The sequence below is a fragment of the Daldinia childiae genome (assembly GCF_008694065.1).
Source record: "Daldinia childiae strain JS-1345 chromosome Unknown Scaffold7, whole genome shotgun sequence".
Lineage (NCBI taxonomy): Eukaryota > Fungi > Ascomycota > Sordariomycetes > Xylariales > Hypoxylaceae > Daldinia > Daldinia childiae.
The window spans coordinates 780,891-794,119 of record NW_022984648.1 but is presented as its reverse complement, the minus strand read 5'-3'; the positions used below and the strand labels follow the sequence as shown (position 1 = coordinate 794,119).

General features: G+C 44.4%; 4 protein-coding genes across 4 annotated transcripts; 2 read left to right on the top strand and 2 right to left on the bottom strand.

Moving 5' to 3' along the window:
* Positions 1–568: 568 nt before the first annotated feature.
* Positions 569–1,789, top strand: GL218_06528 (Phosphatidylserine decarboxylase proenzyme 2; the record flags this gene model as incomplete). The annotated part of the gene is made up of 1 exon (XM_033583245.1): positions 569–1,789. The coding sequence occupies one exon, from the start codon at positions 569–571 to the stop codon at positions 1,787–1,789; it is 1,221 nt and encodes a 406-aa protein (XP_033433641.1).
* Positions 1,790–3,348: 1,559 nt separating this feature from the next.
* GL218_06527 (uncharacterized protein) lies at positions 3,349–4,657 on the bottom strand (the record flags this gene model as incomplete). Its single annotated transcript, XM_033583244.1, has 4 exons — positions 3,349–3,380; positions 3,451–3,623; positions 3,679–3,752; positions 3,908–4,657. 4 exons carry the CDS (start codon positions 4,655–4,657, stop codon positions 3,349–3,351), a joined length of 1,029 nt encoding a protein of 342 aa, XP_033433573.1.
* Positions 4,658–9,132: 4,475 nt separating this feature from the next.
* On the bottom strand, positions 9,133–10,748 carry GL218_06526 (Protein transport protein SEC61 subunit alpha; the record flags this gene model as incomplete). Its single annotated transcript, XM_033583243.1, has 3 exons — positions 9,133–9,208; positions 9,259–10,603; positions 10,739–10,748. The coding sequence occupies 3 exons, from the start codon at positions 10,746–10,748 to the stop codon at positions 9,133–9,135; spliced, it is 1,431 nt and encodes a 476-aa protein (XP_033433574.1).
* A 668-nt stretch (positions 10,749–11,416) lies between these two features.
* GL218_06525 (tRNA dimethylallyltransferase, mitochondrial) lies at positions 11,417–12,813 on the top strand (the record flags this gene model as incomplete). The annotated part of the gene is made up of 2 exons (XM_033583242.1): positions 11,417–11,485; positions 11,548–12,813. The coding sequence occupies 2 exons, from the start codon at positions 11,417–11,419 to the stop codon at positions 12,811–12,813; spliced, it is 1,335 nt and encodes a 444-aa protein (XP_033433570.1).
* Positions 12,814–13,229: the final 416 nt, after the last annotated feature.

The following is a 13,229-nucleotide window of genomic DNA, read 5'->3' as shown; positions in this document are numbered from 1 at the left end:
AGCTTGACTTACTCACTATGTAAGTCTCGACCGGAGCTTGTTTCCGTTCGTGTGCTACTGCCGATACGAAAATGCTCAAGCGGCAAGCTAGGCTTTAGTCTCAATCTAGATTAATGCATGCTAACCATCGTGGCGATGTCGCAAATTTGCTTTTCTGATATTATTTAGTAGAGTAGACTCACAAGTGCCGGATTACTTGGTGGTCCTCCGGTGTGAGGTCCTAAGAATGCATCGTCGATCCCCGATAAATTACTTGTTGCTCTTTTAGCAAGCTATGATGTGCAGCGTTCGGCTTCACGTTGGTTGGTTTCATTTTTTGGCGACACCTAATCACTGTTACCCCTCTCTATTTCGCGATTGTCTAGTGTTGACCGGGACTTTGGAGTGAGCATCAGCATTGTCAATGCCAACAGAAACTTATAAATATTCTCTAAGTTCCATTCTCGAAGTGAGCACCTATCCTAACCCGCTATCAAAAAGAATGAGTTAATATCATACTATCTCGAAAGATATATTCCTTTATTACATTGGATTTTCACATCCCATCACCTCACCCTTCTTCCCAATCATGACTACCCCCAAATACGACCCACTCGTTCAGGACTTGGTGAACTTTGTCTATCGTACAGAAGATAGAAATCAAAGTTTTTCTCAAGCTGTCAAGAGTGCTACGGACCCGAAGAATGGGGGAGACGGAGAGATGTCCCAGGAAAATATCAGTACATTGGAGGATTATTTTCGATTCTGTGACGACCTCTTGAAATGGGTTCCGGCAGTGGACACGACAGTGGACACGACAGACGACGCCCTCCTCCGGAAATTATTGGTTTTCTACTGGGTGTTTAATCAACCCAGCGTTGCGGACTACCAAACCAGTATTAAGCCCGAAAATGCTGGAAGCGATCCCAAGTGGCTCTCATATTGGCAGGTAGTCTACGCCCGGGCACTCGGATCCTTCTTGAGTACCAAAGAATCCACTTCTAAGATTTGGACTTTCTACGAGAACCCTCTTTATAATCAAGAAAGTAAGCTGTGGCAGGACCCGCCAGAGCCAAATAACGAGTGGGCGTCGTTCAATCAGTTCTTCTCCCGGAAATGGAAGGACATCGACATTGCGCGGCCACTAGACCAGAAGGAAAACGTCATTGTCAGCGCTGCAGACTCCAAGTTTGGCGAGGACTTGCCAGTGGAGGATGGAACTGTCACGATCAAAGGATTTTACTGGACAATTAAAAAACTGGTACAGGGATCGGTAGATTTCAATGTTGTATCTTTCATGCATGCCTTCCTCGGTCCTACTGACTATCACCGGCAGCATGCACCAGTCAGTGGGAGAGTTGTGGAGGCCAAGGTGATCCAAGAGCTTGTCTATCTTCAGGTCACTGATGACCCAAATCATACTGGTTTAGCCCCTGATCGTGGTCTTTTAGTTAAAAAGCCATTCCTAGGTAAAAAACGCCCGGGAGACCTTACTGCAGGCCGTGGACACGACTTCTATGATATTACTGCGCCGGATGAACCCGGCTACCAGTGGTGCCAGACTCGCGGGGTGATTGTGATTGAGACGGAGAATCACGGCAAGGTTGCTGTGCTGCCAATTGGCATGGCCCAGGTTTCGTCGGTTGTTCTGACGGTGAAGGAAAACGATGTAGTTGAAAAAGGCCAGGAGATATCTTATTTCCAGTTTGGAGGGTCGGATATCGTTCTGATCTTTGAAAAGCCCGTCCACTATTCCGTGAAGGGGGGAGATAAATGTAATGTGAGGAGCAAAATTGCCACTTTTCTGTGAGGATCCTTCGTCATAGCTCAACAATTGTCTATTCTATGTCCACTAGGGATTGACACGGTTTCTTGGGACTCCATGGATCCAGAGGAAGTCGACCTTCCTAACAACAGTATATTACTAGGTATCTACCTCAGTAGACATGCTCATTACATCTCATGGAGTGTAGGGATTGAATCAGGGATGGCATCAGGGCTGGCCGCAGGGTTAGCATTCAGGTCATGGTCATACGCTCTTTTAAGAGCTCGTTAGAGCCCTCTCCTCTAGCTAGACAATCATTACAATACAGCACTCATTTGAATAATAGTCCTGACTGATATCCCGGGTGTGCTATAGCGACTCTACTAATCTTAGGTGTTGTTTAGCAACGCTACTTACAAGCCTATACTAACCGTAACCCTAAGTTTAGACAGTTACCAACTAACTAACCAGTCTAAATCATAATTATGTTACCTAAAATACTCGAGATATTATTAGATGTGATATTGTTTGGCAATAAGGGTAAAATCCCGATTTCAGCATGAGAACTGACCTGTAATCGCAAGATCCTATAAAGGGGGGCCTATTGCTTATATCCCTGACGATCTGGTTGTGGTTTAAGGTTATTAAAGCGTTCCTTGAGCCTTGTGTGCTAGGGTTAGTAGCACTGACGTTGAAATAAGATAGATTCATTCCGCCTTAGCCAACAGTGCTGGTTTATGTACTATGTAAGACGTGGTGCCCCCGCAAACTTGGCATCCTTCTTAATCCCTGTCGAAATAACGTAAGTGTCTGACATGAAAGAAATTGTGTAATGGCTTAAATATCTAATTATCATTGCTTAATATATGCGACTTGATAGACGGCCTCCGTTAAAACCGGTTCTTTAGTCTACTTTGAACTATAAGCCCTTCAAGGTTAGTATCTTTTAATTATTTAATGGATATGGGCCAATCGAAAATAACAAGCATATAAGCCTGTTAATCGTTTGTTAATAGACCTTTCTTAGTCACCCACCCCAGGTAAGTAAGGTTACGCCTCGCTGTGAAATTGTTTGTTTCGTTGTAACTACCCTTTCAACCACACACCACCTTTTGACCAATCCTATAAGATCGGCTGCCTTACCGGTTGCATTATCACCTGCATCACCCACAATACTAGCTACAACGCTTTCGGAATTCGAGGATTAGTATATAAAAAGGCTATATTATTAGCATTGATAAGAGAAAACTTATACGTAGTTGTAGTTGTGGCTTCTAAATATGGTGTTGCGGTGCCGTATTGCTTAATGAATTGATAATATTTACGTTGGACGTTAAGGCCTAGTATGCAAAAAAGGCCGGAGAGTTAGGAAAGGTAAGGTATTAGCCCTAAATTATAAAAATAGAAGCTATATTGTACGTTGTTGTTAGATATTATTAAATTATTGTAAACATAGAGGTATACTTTGCTCAACTTTTAAAAAGGTTATTATTATGTCAGGTTATTTTACATGGGAAAATTTGTCAAATCAATAATAACCGTTCGTAAACTCAATGTATACCCTTCGTAAATTTAAAGTAAAGCTATTGTTTTATAATAATAGTTTACATGGACATGCCCGGGATTTCAGTTAACCCTATAAGGTTGTTAGCTTAGCCAATAACTTTGGGAAATTATATAAGAGGTAGATAGATGACATGGCTTACATCCGTCAACATCCTCTTCGACAACGCGCGGCTTGGTACACTTCATTGCTTCCTCTGAAGACTGGGTCTTTAACTGGTTGCAGACGGCGCCATTACATCGGGAATCCATGGCACGTTGGAGAGAATCATCTTTCCAGCCGAAAACGTAGTCTCCGTGTTGCGAATATCCATCCCTACAAGTTTATTATTAGAATAATTTACCCAACGAGAGTGTTGCTGGAGACTAACTTGTCATTCGTGCTCCATACGAATGGCTGCGAGCCATCCTCTGGCCATATACTCTTGTCGTTAAAGGGTCGGGTCTGTGACGGATACGATGTCAGCAAATGGGTCTTATACAGCATCCATGATAGGGTTGAGCTGAGCGCATAACTCAGGCACTCCAATATAGAACGAAACTCCCCAGCTGAAGTACGATTCTTGACGGTATATGAGAGAATATATTAATAACACTTACGTCCCACATGACTTCAAACATCACTTGGGGTATCTTGATAGGGTGGCTATCAGGGCAAGTGCCAGATGCACCAACGCCGACATCACCGGATCCCGGGCTGGGATAGGCAACATGACTCTTATGGTCTGGGCTATCCAGGTTCTTCCCATCCCAACAGGTCGGGAAGGTGATAACCGAGCGTATACCACCGGCACAGAACTCTGTGGGCAATTCCTGGCTGTCCGGAGCTCCGCAGTTTACGTTGCTGTTGTCTCCTGTCGCCGGCATACAGCGGTGGCACACCTTGCGTGCCTCGCCTGGGGAACGCAATGCGGCGTCTCCAACAAGCATACGGAAGCCGGGCTTAAAAGCGGTAACCTTTTCCTTCGTGTTAGTCGACGGGATATAATAAATCGTAATACCGCCGTCGGCTCGGAGGCCTTCACTGGCAAATTGAGGAACCCGCTTGTACGTTCCGTTGCGGGCTTTGAAAAACAGAACCGCCGTCCAGTAGTTGGAAAAGTCTTCCGAGAAAGTACAGCTAGTGCACGTAGATGATGAGGGCAGATCGTGCGCTATCGGCTCCATGGTAGCGTTAAAAGAGTTACCTCCGACGATCTGGTGAAGATGCGGTGACGGAATAGAACCGGGAGAAACTAAAGGATCCAAACGATCGACAACGAGCTGCGAGCAACTGAAGCGCAGCATCTCCAACATTTGGCCGGAGCCATGCTCGACGAGGAGTGCAAGAGCGAGGGCTTTCCACTGCATCTTGGGCGAAATGGTTATTGCTGTCTACGAGGATCGAAAGTTTGCAGTAGAAAGGTGCTGATCTATTGCGTGTTATCCTGGGATATAACTCCTAAATACATGGTGCTGTAACTACTTCTTCCATATGCCGCTGCGTGCTATCCTGGTTGTTTAATCTGGAATTGCTTCTATATTAATAGATTTAGGCGGTGGCGGATACTACGGTGTTCCACGAATCACATACGACACTCTAATCCCAGGCTCATCAAAACTCCTATCTTACCAATTACAGTCCATTAATATTAAGCTTTTCTATAAATTCGCATATGCTGTAAGCAGTTCGGTATGTTCTGCGTGGCTGGCTCGGCAATTCCAAATCAAACTGCAGATCCAGGTGTCAATGTGTCTGTTAGTAAACTTCCCGTACTTACCCCCTGCTGCATCTTCAAATAACAATGTTTATAAATATGGAGTATGAGCCCAATGGTATTAGCCAGATCTCCGATGGATGAGTTGACCTCGGTCCTACCCGGAAGCACTAAGCTCTCGTGGTATACGAATATTCGACAGTAGCCGCCCATATATTTTGACAAGGGCTATCCGGTTACCCGGGTCTTAAGAGGCTCGGTAGTTTCTTGGTTAGTCAATGATACACTCAGTGAGGCACTGACAGTGATAGTGCGATTGTTTCAATTTATCATCTAGCTTATAAGTATTCGAGAGTACTCGTAATTGTGAGAGGGGGAAATAACTAGTTATTCACAACTATATCCCTTTCATAGTACACTCGTGTCAGCTTGTGCTTCAAGGTATAATTAACATTTCTCATATAATTATCAATGACGATACTTAGGTAGTCTATGGATTTCCATTATACTTGAGATATTAGAGGTCACCAGAAGAAGTCCGAAACCCGCCTGGCCAGACAGATAATCACTCTAATATCTAGGGTGCAGAGGTAGGTGATGAGGGTCCCTTACAATAATACCTACACTATATGTACTCCTATAAAGACATCAATATAGATAATACAAAATTGACTATCTTTACGATAAATCGCGTATGCAAATTGAAAGGTGCTACGGGAATCATGAAAGTTGCATAGAGAGAATATAAAATAATAGTTTGCATTAATTAAGGGATGGTGCATTTATAGATGACTTGAGTATCCATGACTTTACACGTGAGGAAGCCCTACCTACGCTATAAGAATTGCTCCTGCTCTCATCTTCTTCGTCATCTTCATCATCAGAATTTAGGATTTCAAACCACTCACTTTCCCAAATATCCTTCTCATGTGATGCATATCCATCAATTCGTAGCCAGCCGAAGATATTACGAGTTGCGTTTTCTGATATAACCTCATTTTCACGATCCAATTTTGTGTAGTCAACATCAACGTGCCTTGTATCCTCATAGTTCCGTGAGAACAATCGACTTGACGACGTGTATGTACTAATAATACTCATAGGTTGACATGGTACTTCGTTAGTGGTACAATCCCAGAAAAAGCCATTGTATTGAAGCCCATGACCTTTGCATTCGGCATGGATTCGTACTTCTAAATCAGTATCCTCAAGCAGAGTGTTCCCAAACGGCTTCCATTGACAGAGAGGGACCCTGCTATGAAACCCAGACTGAGAAAGGAAGAGCAGACGGCACTCATCTGCGCGGGATATAGAACCTTTCACCACTAGAGGGTAAGAGACAGGTTGTTGCATAAATGATTGAACTACCCCTGACCATACGGAAGAATGAAGGTCTATTGGAATGAGGCCCCACCGGGCATCTTGCAGGACTTTTTCCTGTAACCCAAGAATAGTAATTCCAAGCCATAAGAAGGAGAGCTCTGGCGATCGGTCCATAAACATCCGCCCAAGAACAAGAGGCTTGTCTAAAGCCAGAGAATCAATAAAAGCTACCGCTCCTTGAAGCCAAGGGGCTACAGCGTTACATTCTACGCCCGCGTCATAGAAGACACTGAGCAACATTGACCGTACACCCCTAACATTGCAGCTCAAAGTTAAAAGTCTGTCCAAGTGGTTTCCCTGGTATATCCATTCATGTTCTGATTGGTTTTCATAGTGAAAGCGTTCTTGCGAAATTTGGGACGGTGTGGTTATTATTGGGTCGTTCCGGCTATTAATGGCGGGAGCTGGTAGTTGTAGTGGCTGGCTGCTTTTCATGGAAGGAAACAGCATGACAGCAGCGAGCGCAGCACGGCTCTGATCTGCAATATTATGTTTTACACAGAAGCTATGAAGAAAACATCTGGCACTTCGAAATGATGGGGCTGAGCGTGATAGGCGTGGAGGAGCTGACGACGTCGCTTTGTATAACAACGAAAACCTCGGGTTAGATTGAAGCCGGATTGACCAAGGGGACAGGAATTTACTATCTCCCAGAGTCATAGTTGCTTGCCAACCATACCCCGGGGCCAGAATAGCAGTCCACCATCTGAACTCCTCCGAGCTAACATGACCAATGTCCACACTGACTACGTTCTGATTAGCCTCCGAGCTTGTCATACTATCTTCATCATAGTTAACTGCACTGCTGCTTGTATATACGAGAGAACAAGGTTCCGACATAATTTCGACCCAGCGAGCAGATAGAATATAAGCCCAGGCCAAAGTAAGGACGGCGATATAGCTTTGATGACCATTAATGAACCACGGCGCGAAGCTAAAGTCATTATTAGACGTCTTAGCGATCGATAATAATATCGGATCTTGTGTGATAACATCAACCTGCACCTGTTGCTGGAAGGATGGTAGTCCATAATTACAGGTCGTCTGCTGTGATCCCCAAATGGAAGACCCGGTAGCATATACTCTGCTATGGCTGGTATATTTGGTGTGTTTCAAAACTAAGTTATTTGAAAAAGAGGGATGTAGGCGAAATAAGTCCGGAAGGGATAGATAAGAGGTAGGCAAGCTGGGGTCTTTGATGGCACGATGATATAGGCTAGACCATAGTTTGAAGCTCTCTTCGTATATGATACGAAACCTCTCTGCACTGAGCCTCACCGGGTCGTTCGTAATTTGTATTGGAGCGGCCATTTTGTTGTTGGCGGTAGCCCGTGGTTTGAATCTAGATTTTGCTGCACGTGCGTGTCCTCAGGTTTAGGTCACCGATTGAAACAAGTTGAATGTATTCGTATCGATATTGTGAATTTACGATATATGGACAGCTCCATCCGTGTAGAACTTGCTGAATAACGTTGTAAGAAAAGTCGGGGAACCCAATTTCTTTGTTGTGTAGAAAAATGTGAGTTTGTCCGGGATCAAGCTATCATTGTAGTTACAAATTCCGTGTTAGATAACAATAACCTGCCTCATTAATTCTATATAATCATTCAAGATTTCTATAGAGATATCGAATCATCCAACAAGAACAATCTTCTTAGCTTCACAACCATAGCAGTTAGTTTACAACACCTCACACGACTTATTCGGTTCAAGAGTATTTTCCATAAGAGATAGTAACTTCCTCTTCCTACAAACCATATTTCGTTTTCCCATAAACTACACTTCGTTATTTACATCAACAATGGCTGGTAGAGCTATGACACAAGGTAAGGGACTCGTACATCATGAGCCCACTACCCCCTTACATGCAGGCGGCAGCTGGGGATGTTGTCTATGCGGGAACCGTAGTCCGTCGGAAATTCCCGTATGTGCGCTTTGCGGGCACTCAAGATGCCCGGGCTGCACTTAAAAGTCTAGTTCTACTCAAATACTTTGGTATTTGGAATAGAGGCTAGTTTCGACGATATGTGAGACATTGTGTCCATCACTGCCGTCAATTAATTTGTAGAAAAGAAGAAAAAAAGTAGAAAAGCGATAAAATAGATAATAAAAAAAAGGGGGTATTTTTACAACCCACTTGACATATTGTACAACTTAATTAGGTAGTGAATGGCCGAACAAGTGACCTATTCTGCGATTGATCAATGCTACGCAGAAGAGTATACTTCGCTATGACACATTTTAGTTCAAGATGAGAATTTATAATAGGTCTTCTAACTGTAGGTAGTTGAATAGGACTTTCAGTATGGATCAAATATCAAGTAGCACTCCGCACCCTAACCATCCAAGTTCGTGGTGACTTTGTTTCACTGAGTAGGAAGCATACGCTAAGTTTTGGATAAGTTCAGATGGTAGTATTAGCCTTCCAAATGGAAATACCAATATAAGACGAAATATTCATCGTCAAAGACCATAACAAGTCAAATAAAAGATATACACTTAGTACTTTTCATGACTAATATTGTTACGTAAGCTAATACATTTTTCGTCTTAGGAGTTTGGAAAATCCCCGACGAAAACGACCGATGACCGCCATTAATGCATTTTCCAAGCATCACCGCCCTTGTGGAAATCCTTATGACTTTTGTTGTCCCTTGGTATTACATGCAGCGTGAAAGAATAGCACCTTTGAACCTTGCGCCGTCATAACGGTCGATTAGAAATTCAGATCAATGGTCATAAGGCTTATCCCATGATCATTCCTTTCATTCCTGCGAGATCGCCCTCTTTCGCGGCGATTTCGAAGTAACCATAGATGATCCTATAAGCAAATTAGTAAAGAAAATATACGAATATGTAAGCGACACTTACGTGACGGCAAGAAGAGTGCCGGTTCCAGAGCCAAGAGCTCCCATAAGATCACTGGCGACGGAGAGCGCACCAATGCAAGCACCACCAAAGGCAGCAGCGGTAGGGATGATGCGCTTCAGCTCCTTGTACATGCTCTGATCACGATGACCAGCCATGACGAGTCCTTGGTCCTTCAACTGCTTGGCAACATCGCGAGGGCTGGAACCAGAGACCTCAATCCAGGTCTTCGAGAAGATAGCACAGGCGCTAAGCATGTACGTGATGTATACAGCGGTGTGGATAGGGTCAAGGACGGCGTCGCGGAAATTGAGCGGGGGAGACATGTAGTAAACAAGACCGGAGATCGCAGAAAGCTGGGCAGATCCTTCCCTCGCTTCCCAGACACCGAACATGCGGACGAGGAGGTTCTCAGAGAAACGGGAGTAGAGCATTTGGCTAATCAGGAAGATGTTGGAGGAAAGGGCGGATTGCAACATGATGGGCATGTTAGAGGTGTAGAATAGACGAACGGGGTAGGAACCACGTGCACCTCGCTGGCGAGAAGACTTGACCGGGATCTCGACGCGGAAACCTTGGAGGTAGATAACGGCGGCGAACACAGCCAGAGTAGCCAGAAGGTTCATGATGTTGGGGAGGTTCTGGCGATAGAAAGCCTCCTGTAGAGCACGCTGCTTGTTGGGCCACGTCATTAATAAGTGGAACAAGGCAATAACAGCACCCTCAAATTCAGGACCACGACCGGTGTTGATGGAAGTAGGAGAGAAGGCCTTCCACATGATCGACTCGCAGATGTTGGTAGCGATAAACAGAGAGATACCACTGCCAAGACCATATCCTTTCTGTAGGAGCTCATCGAGGAGGATGACAATCATACCAGCGACGACAAGTTGGAGAATCAAGAGGAAGACGATACCGGCGCCTAGATCGGAAGGAGGGCCATAAAGACCAGTGAAGACGTAGACAGTTGCAGTGCCGGCAGAGAGGATGAAGGCAAAGAGCTTCTGGGCAGTTTGGTAGAGCTCGCGATCGGATTTGAGGTCAAGGTTGACGTCAATCATGTGGGTACCAGCGAGGAGCTGGAAGACCATGCCGGAGGAGATAATTGGCGTAATACCCAATTCCATCAGTGTTCCTCGATTACTCGCCATCATCATTCGTAGCCAGTATAGAGGATCGGAGGTATCGGACGACACGATACCGTAAAGGGGCATTTGGCTCATGACCAAGAAGATCAGCAGCGTCAGACCTGTCCACATCAACTTTTGGTTGAAGGGAACCTTGGTCTCGGGCTGCTGAACCTCGGGCAGGAATGCCACGAAGGGCTTAACGAGATCAAGAAACCGCACTGATGAAAAGGAAGTTAGCTATTTGGAAGAGTCAATGGCAACGATTGAGTCGCGTCGCAAGGTTCATAGGGTTCATAGGTTATACGAGGGAGCTAGGATGATGTAAAGGATACGAGTAAATATGATATACTTACAGCTACTCATCGTGATATAGGTTAGAGAATATAGATAAAATAAAGGAGAAGATAGAAAGGAAAGTAAATGAAGTGAGCGACAAAGGCCCTCTTATTAGTGTAGAGGTTGTCGCGATATTTTCTCTCGAGGTAAAGGAGAGGAAGGATTCAAGTCGACAGGTAAAGATCTGGCATCAAAAAATTCCCCAAATTGAACTATGTGTCCATTATGCGATAGGTGGAGCCAACCTGCACAGCTGGCAGCACGTGACCCCATGTACCTTAGCTTCAATTCTTGTTAACGTGATACCCGGGCAGTCGGGGGAACCCAAAACAGATTGGACCCTTGAACTTTGATCTAAATTAGAAGGAGCATGGATTCTTACAGAATGTTGAGAATGTACCTCCTAACGAAGTACTTTTGATTAGGTGTAAGGTGCTATAGTGGGGCATTTTGATAAAGCCACACACTTGAAATAAATAAATGTGGCTGTGGTGTCTAAGTGTAGGTACCTATGTCAAAGTTCGCGGTTATTTGCTCTAGATTACCTACAGGTACCTATTCACTTTAGAGGAAAACAATTATATTATTAAAAGTTATTTCTCAATGACTCAAATTATTCCCGATGCATATAATTATAGTCTATGATATCGTCAGCGCGAAAACTCACCTGCTTCCTTAGCAGAAATGTGCGGAGAATGGCTACAACATTTCCAAAGGAGCCTCTTCTGGCTATTCTGGGCACAACTGGTACAGGGAAATCAGATGTAGAGTTCTCCCGTCGTCCACCACTCCTCTAGATGCTTGTAAAAACTGATATCAACTATAGCTTGCGGTAGATTTGGCACTTAAGTTCAACGGCGAAGTTATTAACGCCGATGCTATGCAGATGTACAAGGGTCTGCCAATTATCACAAATCAACTCACGCCAGAGGAGCAAAAAGGTGTCCCACACCATTTACTAGGAACAGTTGACCCTAATGAGCCGACTTGGAATGTCGAAGTCTTCGCACGTGAGGCAACTAGAATTATTCATGAGGTCCGGAGTAGAGGCAAGCTTCCTATCGTAGTAGGCGGTACACACTATTATATTCATGCCCTACTATTCGAAGATAGTTTAATTAGCATGAAAGGCGTTAACGATGATATTCTGAGTCACCGGCCCCAAGAAGAAAACATAACACAATTTCCAATCTTGGATGGGCCCACCGATGTCATGTTTAAACGCCTTCGAGAGGTAGACCCAGACGCGGCAGATCGGTGGCACCCTGAGGATCGACGTAAGATCAGGCGTTCCCTCGAAATATTTCTAACTACGGGAAGACGGGCATCGGATATCTACACTGAGCAGAAGCAAGCAAAGGCATTGTCCATCCAAACGAGACGTCCTTGGCAGTCGTTAATGTTTTGGGTATACACCGAGCCCGAGAGGCTGAAGGAACGTCTTAACAAGAGAGTGGATAAAATGTATAAAAATGGATTGATGGATGAGGTGAAACTTTTGCACGAAAGCAGGCGAGTGCGATCCGAGCATGGCGAAACCGTAGATCTCACACGTGGAGTATGGCAATCCATAGGATATAAGCAGATGGAGTCTTTCCTCGAGGCTGAGCGAAACGAGACGAGCTCAAATGAGGCAGATCAACTAAAATTAGCTGGACTGGAAGACATAAAAACCGCGACGAGACAATACGCAAAATATCAATTGCGATGGATCCGACATAAAACCATCCCTGCATTGAAAGATTACGAGGCAATGGATTTTCTGTTCCTATTAGACAGCTCTAACGCTGATAATTTCTCTATTGGTGTTCTTGAGCCAGCTTCGAGAATATGCCTAGAGTTCTTAAATGGCCATGGTTTAGCCAAACCAATTGAGATGTCAAACACGGCACGCGAAGTCTTGATGGCTTACGACGACGATAATTCGCCACCAAAAACAACATTTAAAGTCAAGACTTGCGATCTCTGCAATGTCTCTCTCCAGTCAGAAGATCAGTGGCAGAAGCATATTAAGGGGCGAAGACACTATCGTGCTGTTCGGAGTAAGAAGTGGACTGCGCTCATTCCCCTTGATTCAGAGAAGCAAAGTTGAATATATCTCATAATTACTAGTTTCTTGTGGCAGGAATTAACTTAAAAGTCGCAGTATTAAAGATGATTGACAAAGAGATAGTCCCTCTACTACCTAGGTAACAGATGATGTTTATGATACCTAGGAGGTTACTGTTTACCTAATCTATTAAAACTCGCAGGAAGTTGTCAGCCGGCTCTTGACAACCTCTTCTATTGGATCGTTCATTCCCGGGTGGATCCCGAAACAAGCCTCGGTTAATTGGTCTGTGCATGGCGACTAAAAGATTTAGCTTCTTCTACTTTTTGCTCATCTTACTAGGGCCATTCTTCACGAAACCCAAGTGGGCATTCTCCCACTAGCTATGCCTACCTAATGCTTCACCTCTAACCATAGTGATCATACACTTATGGTCAGTATGTCGCGGCGCTTACTGA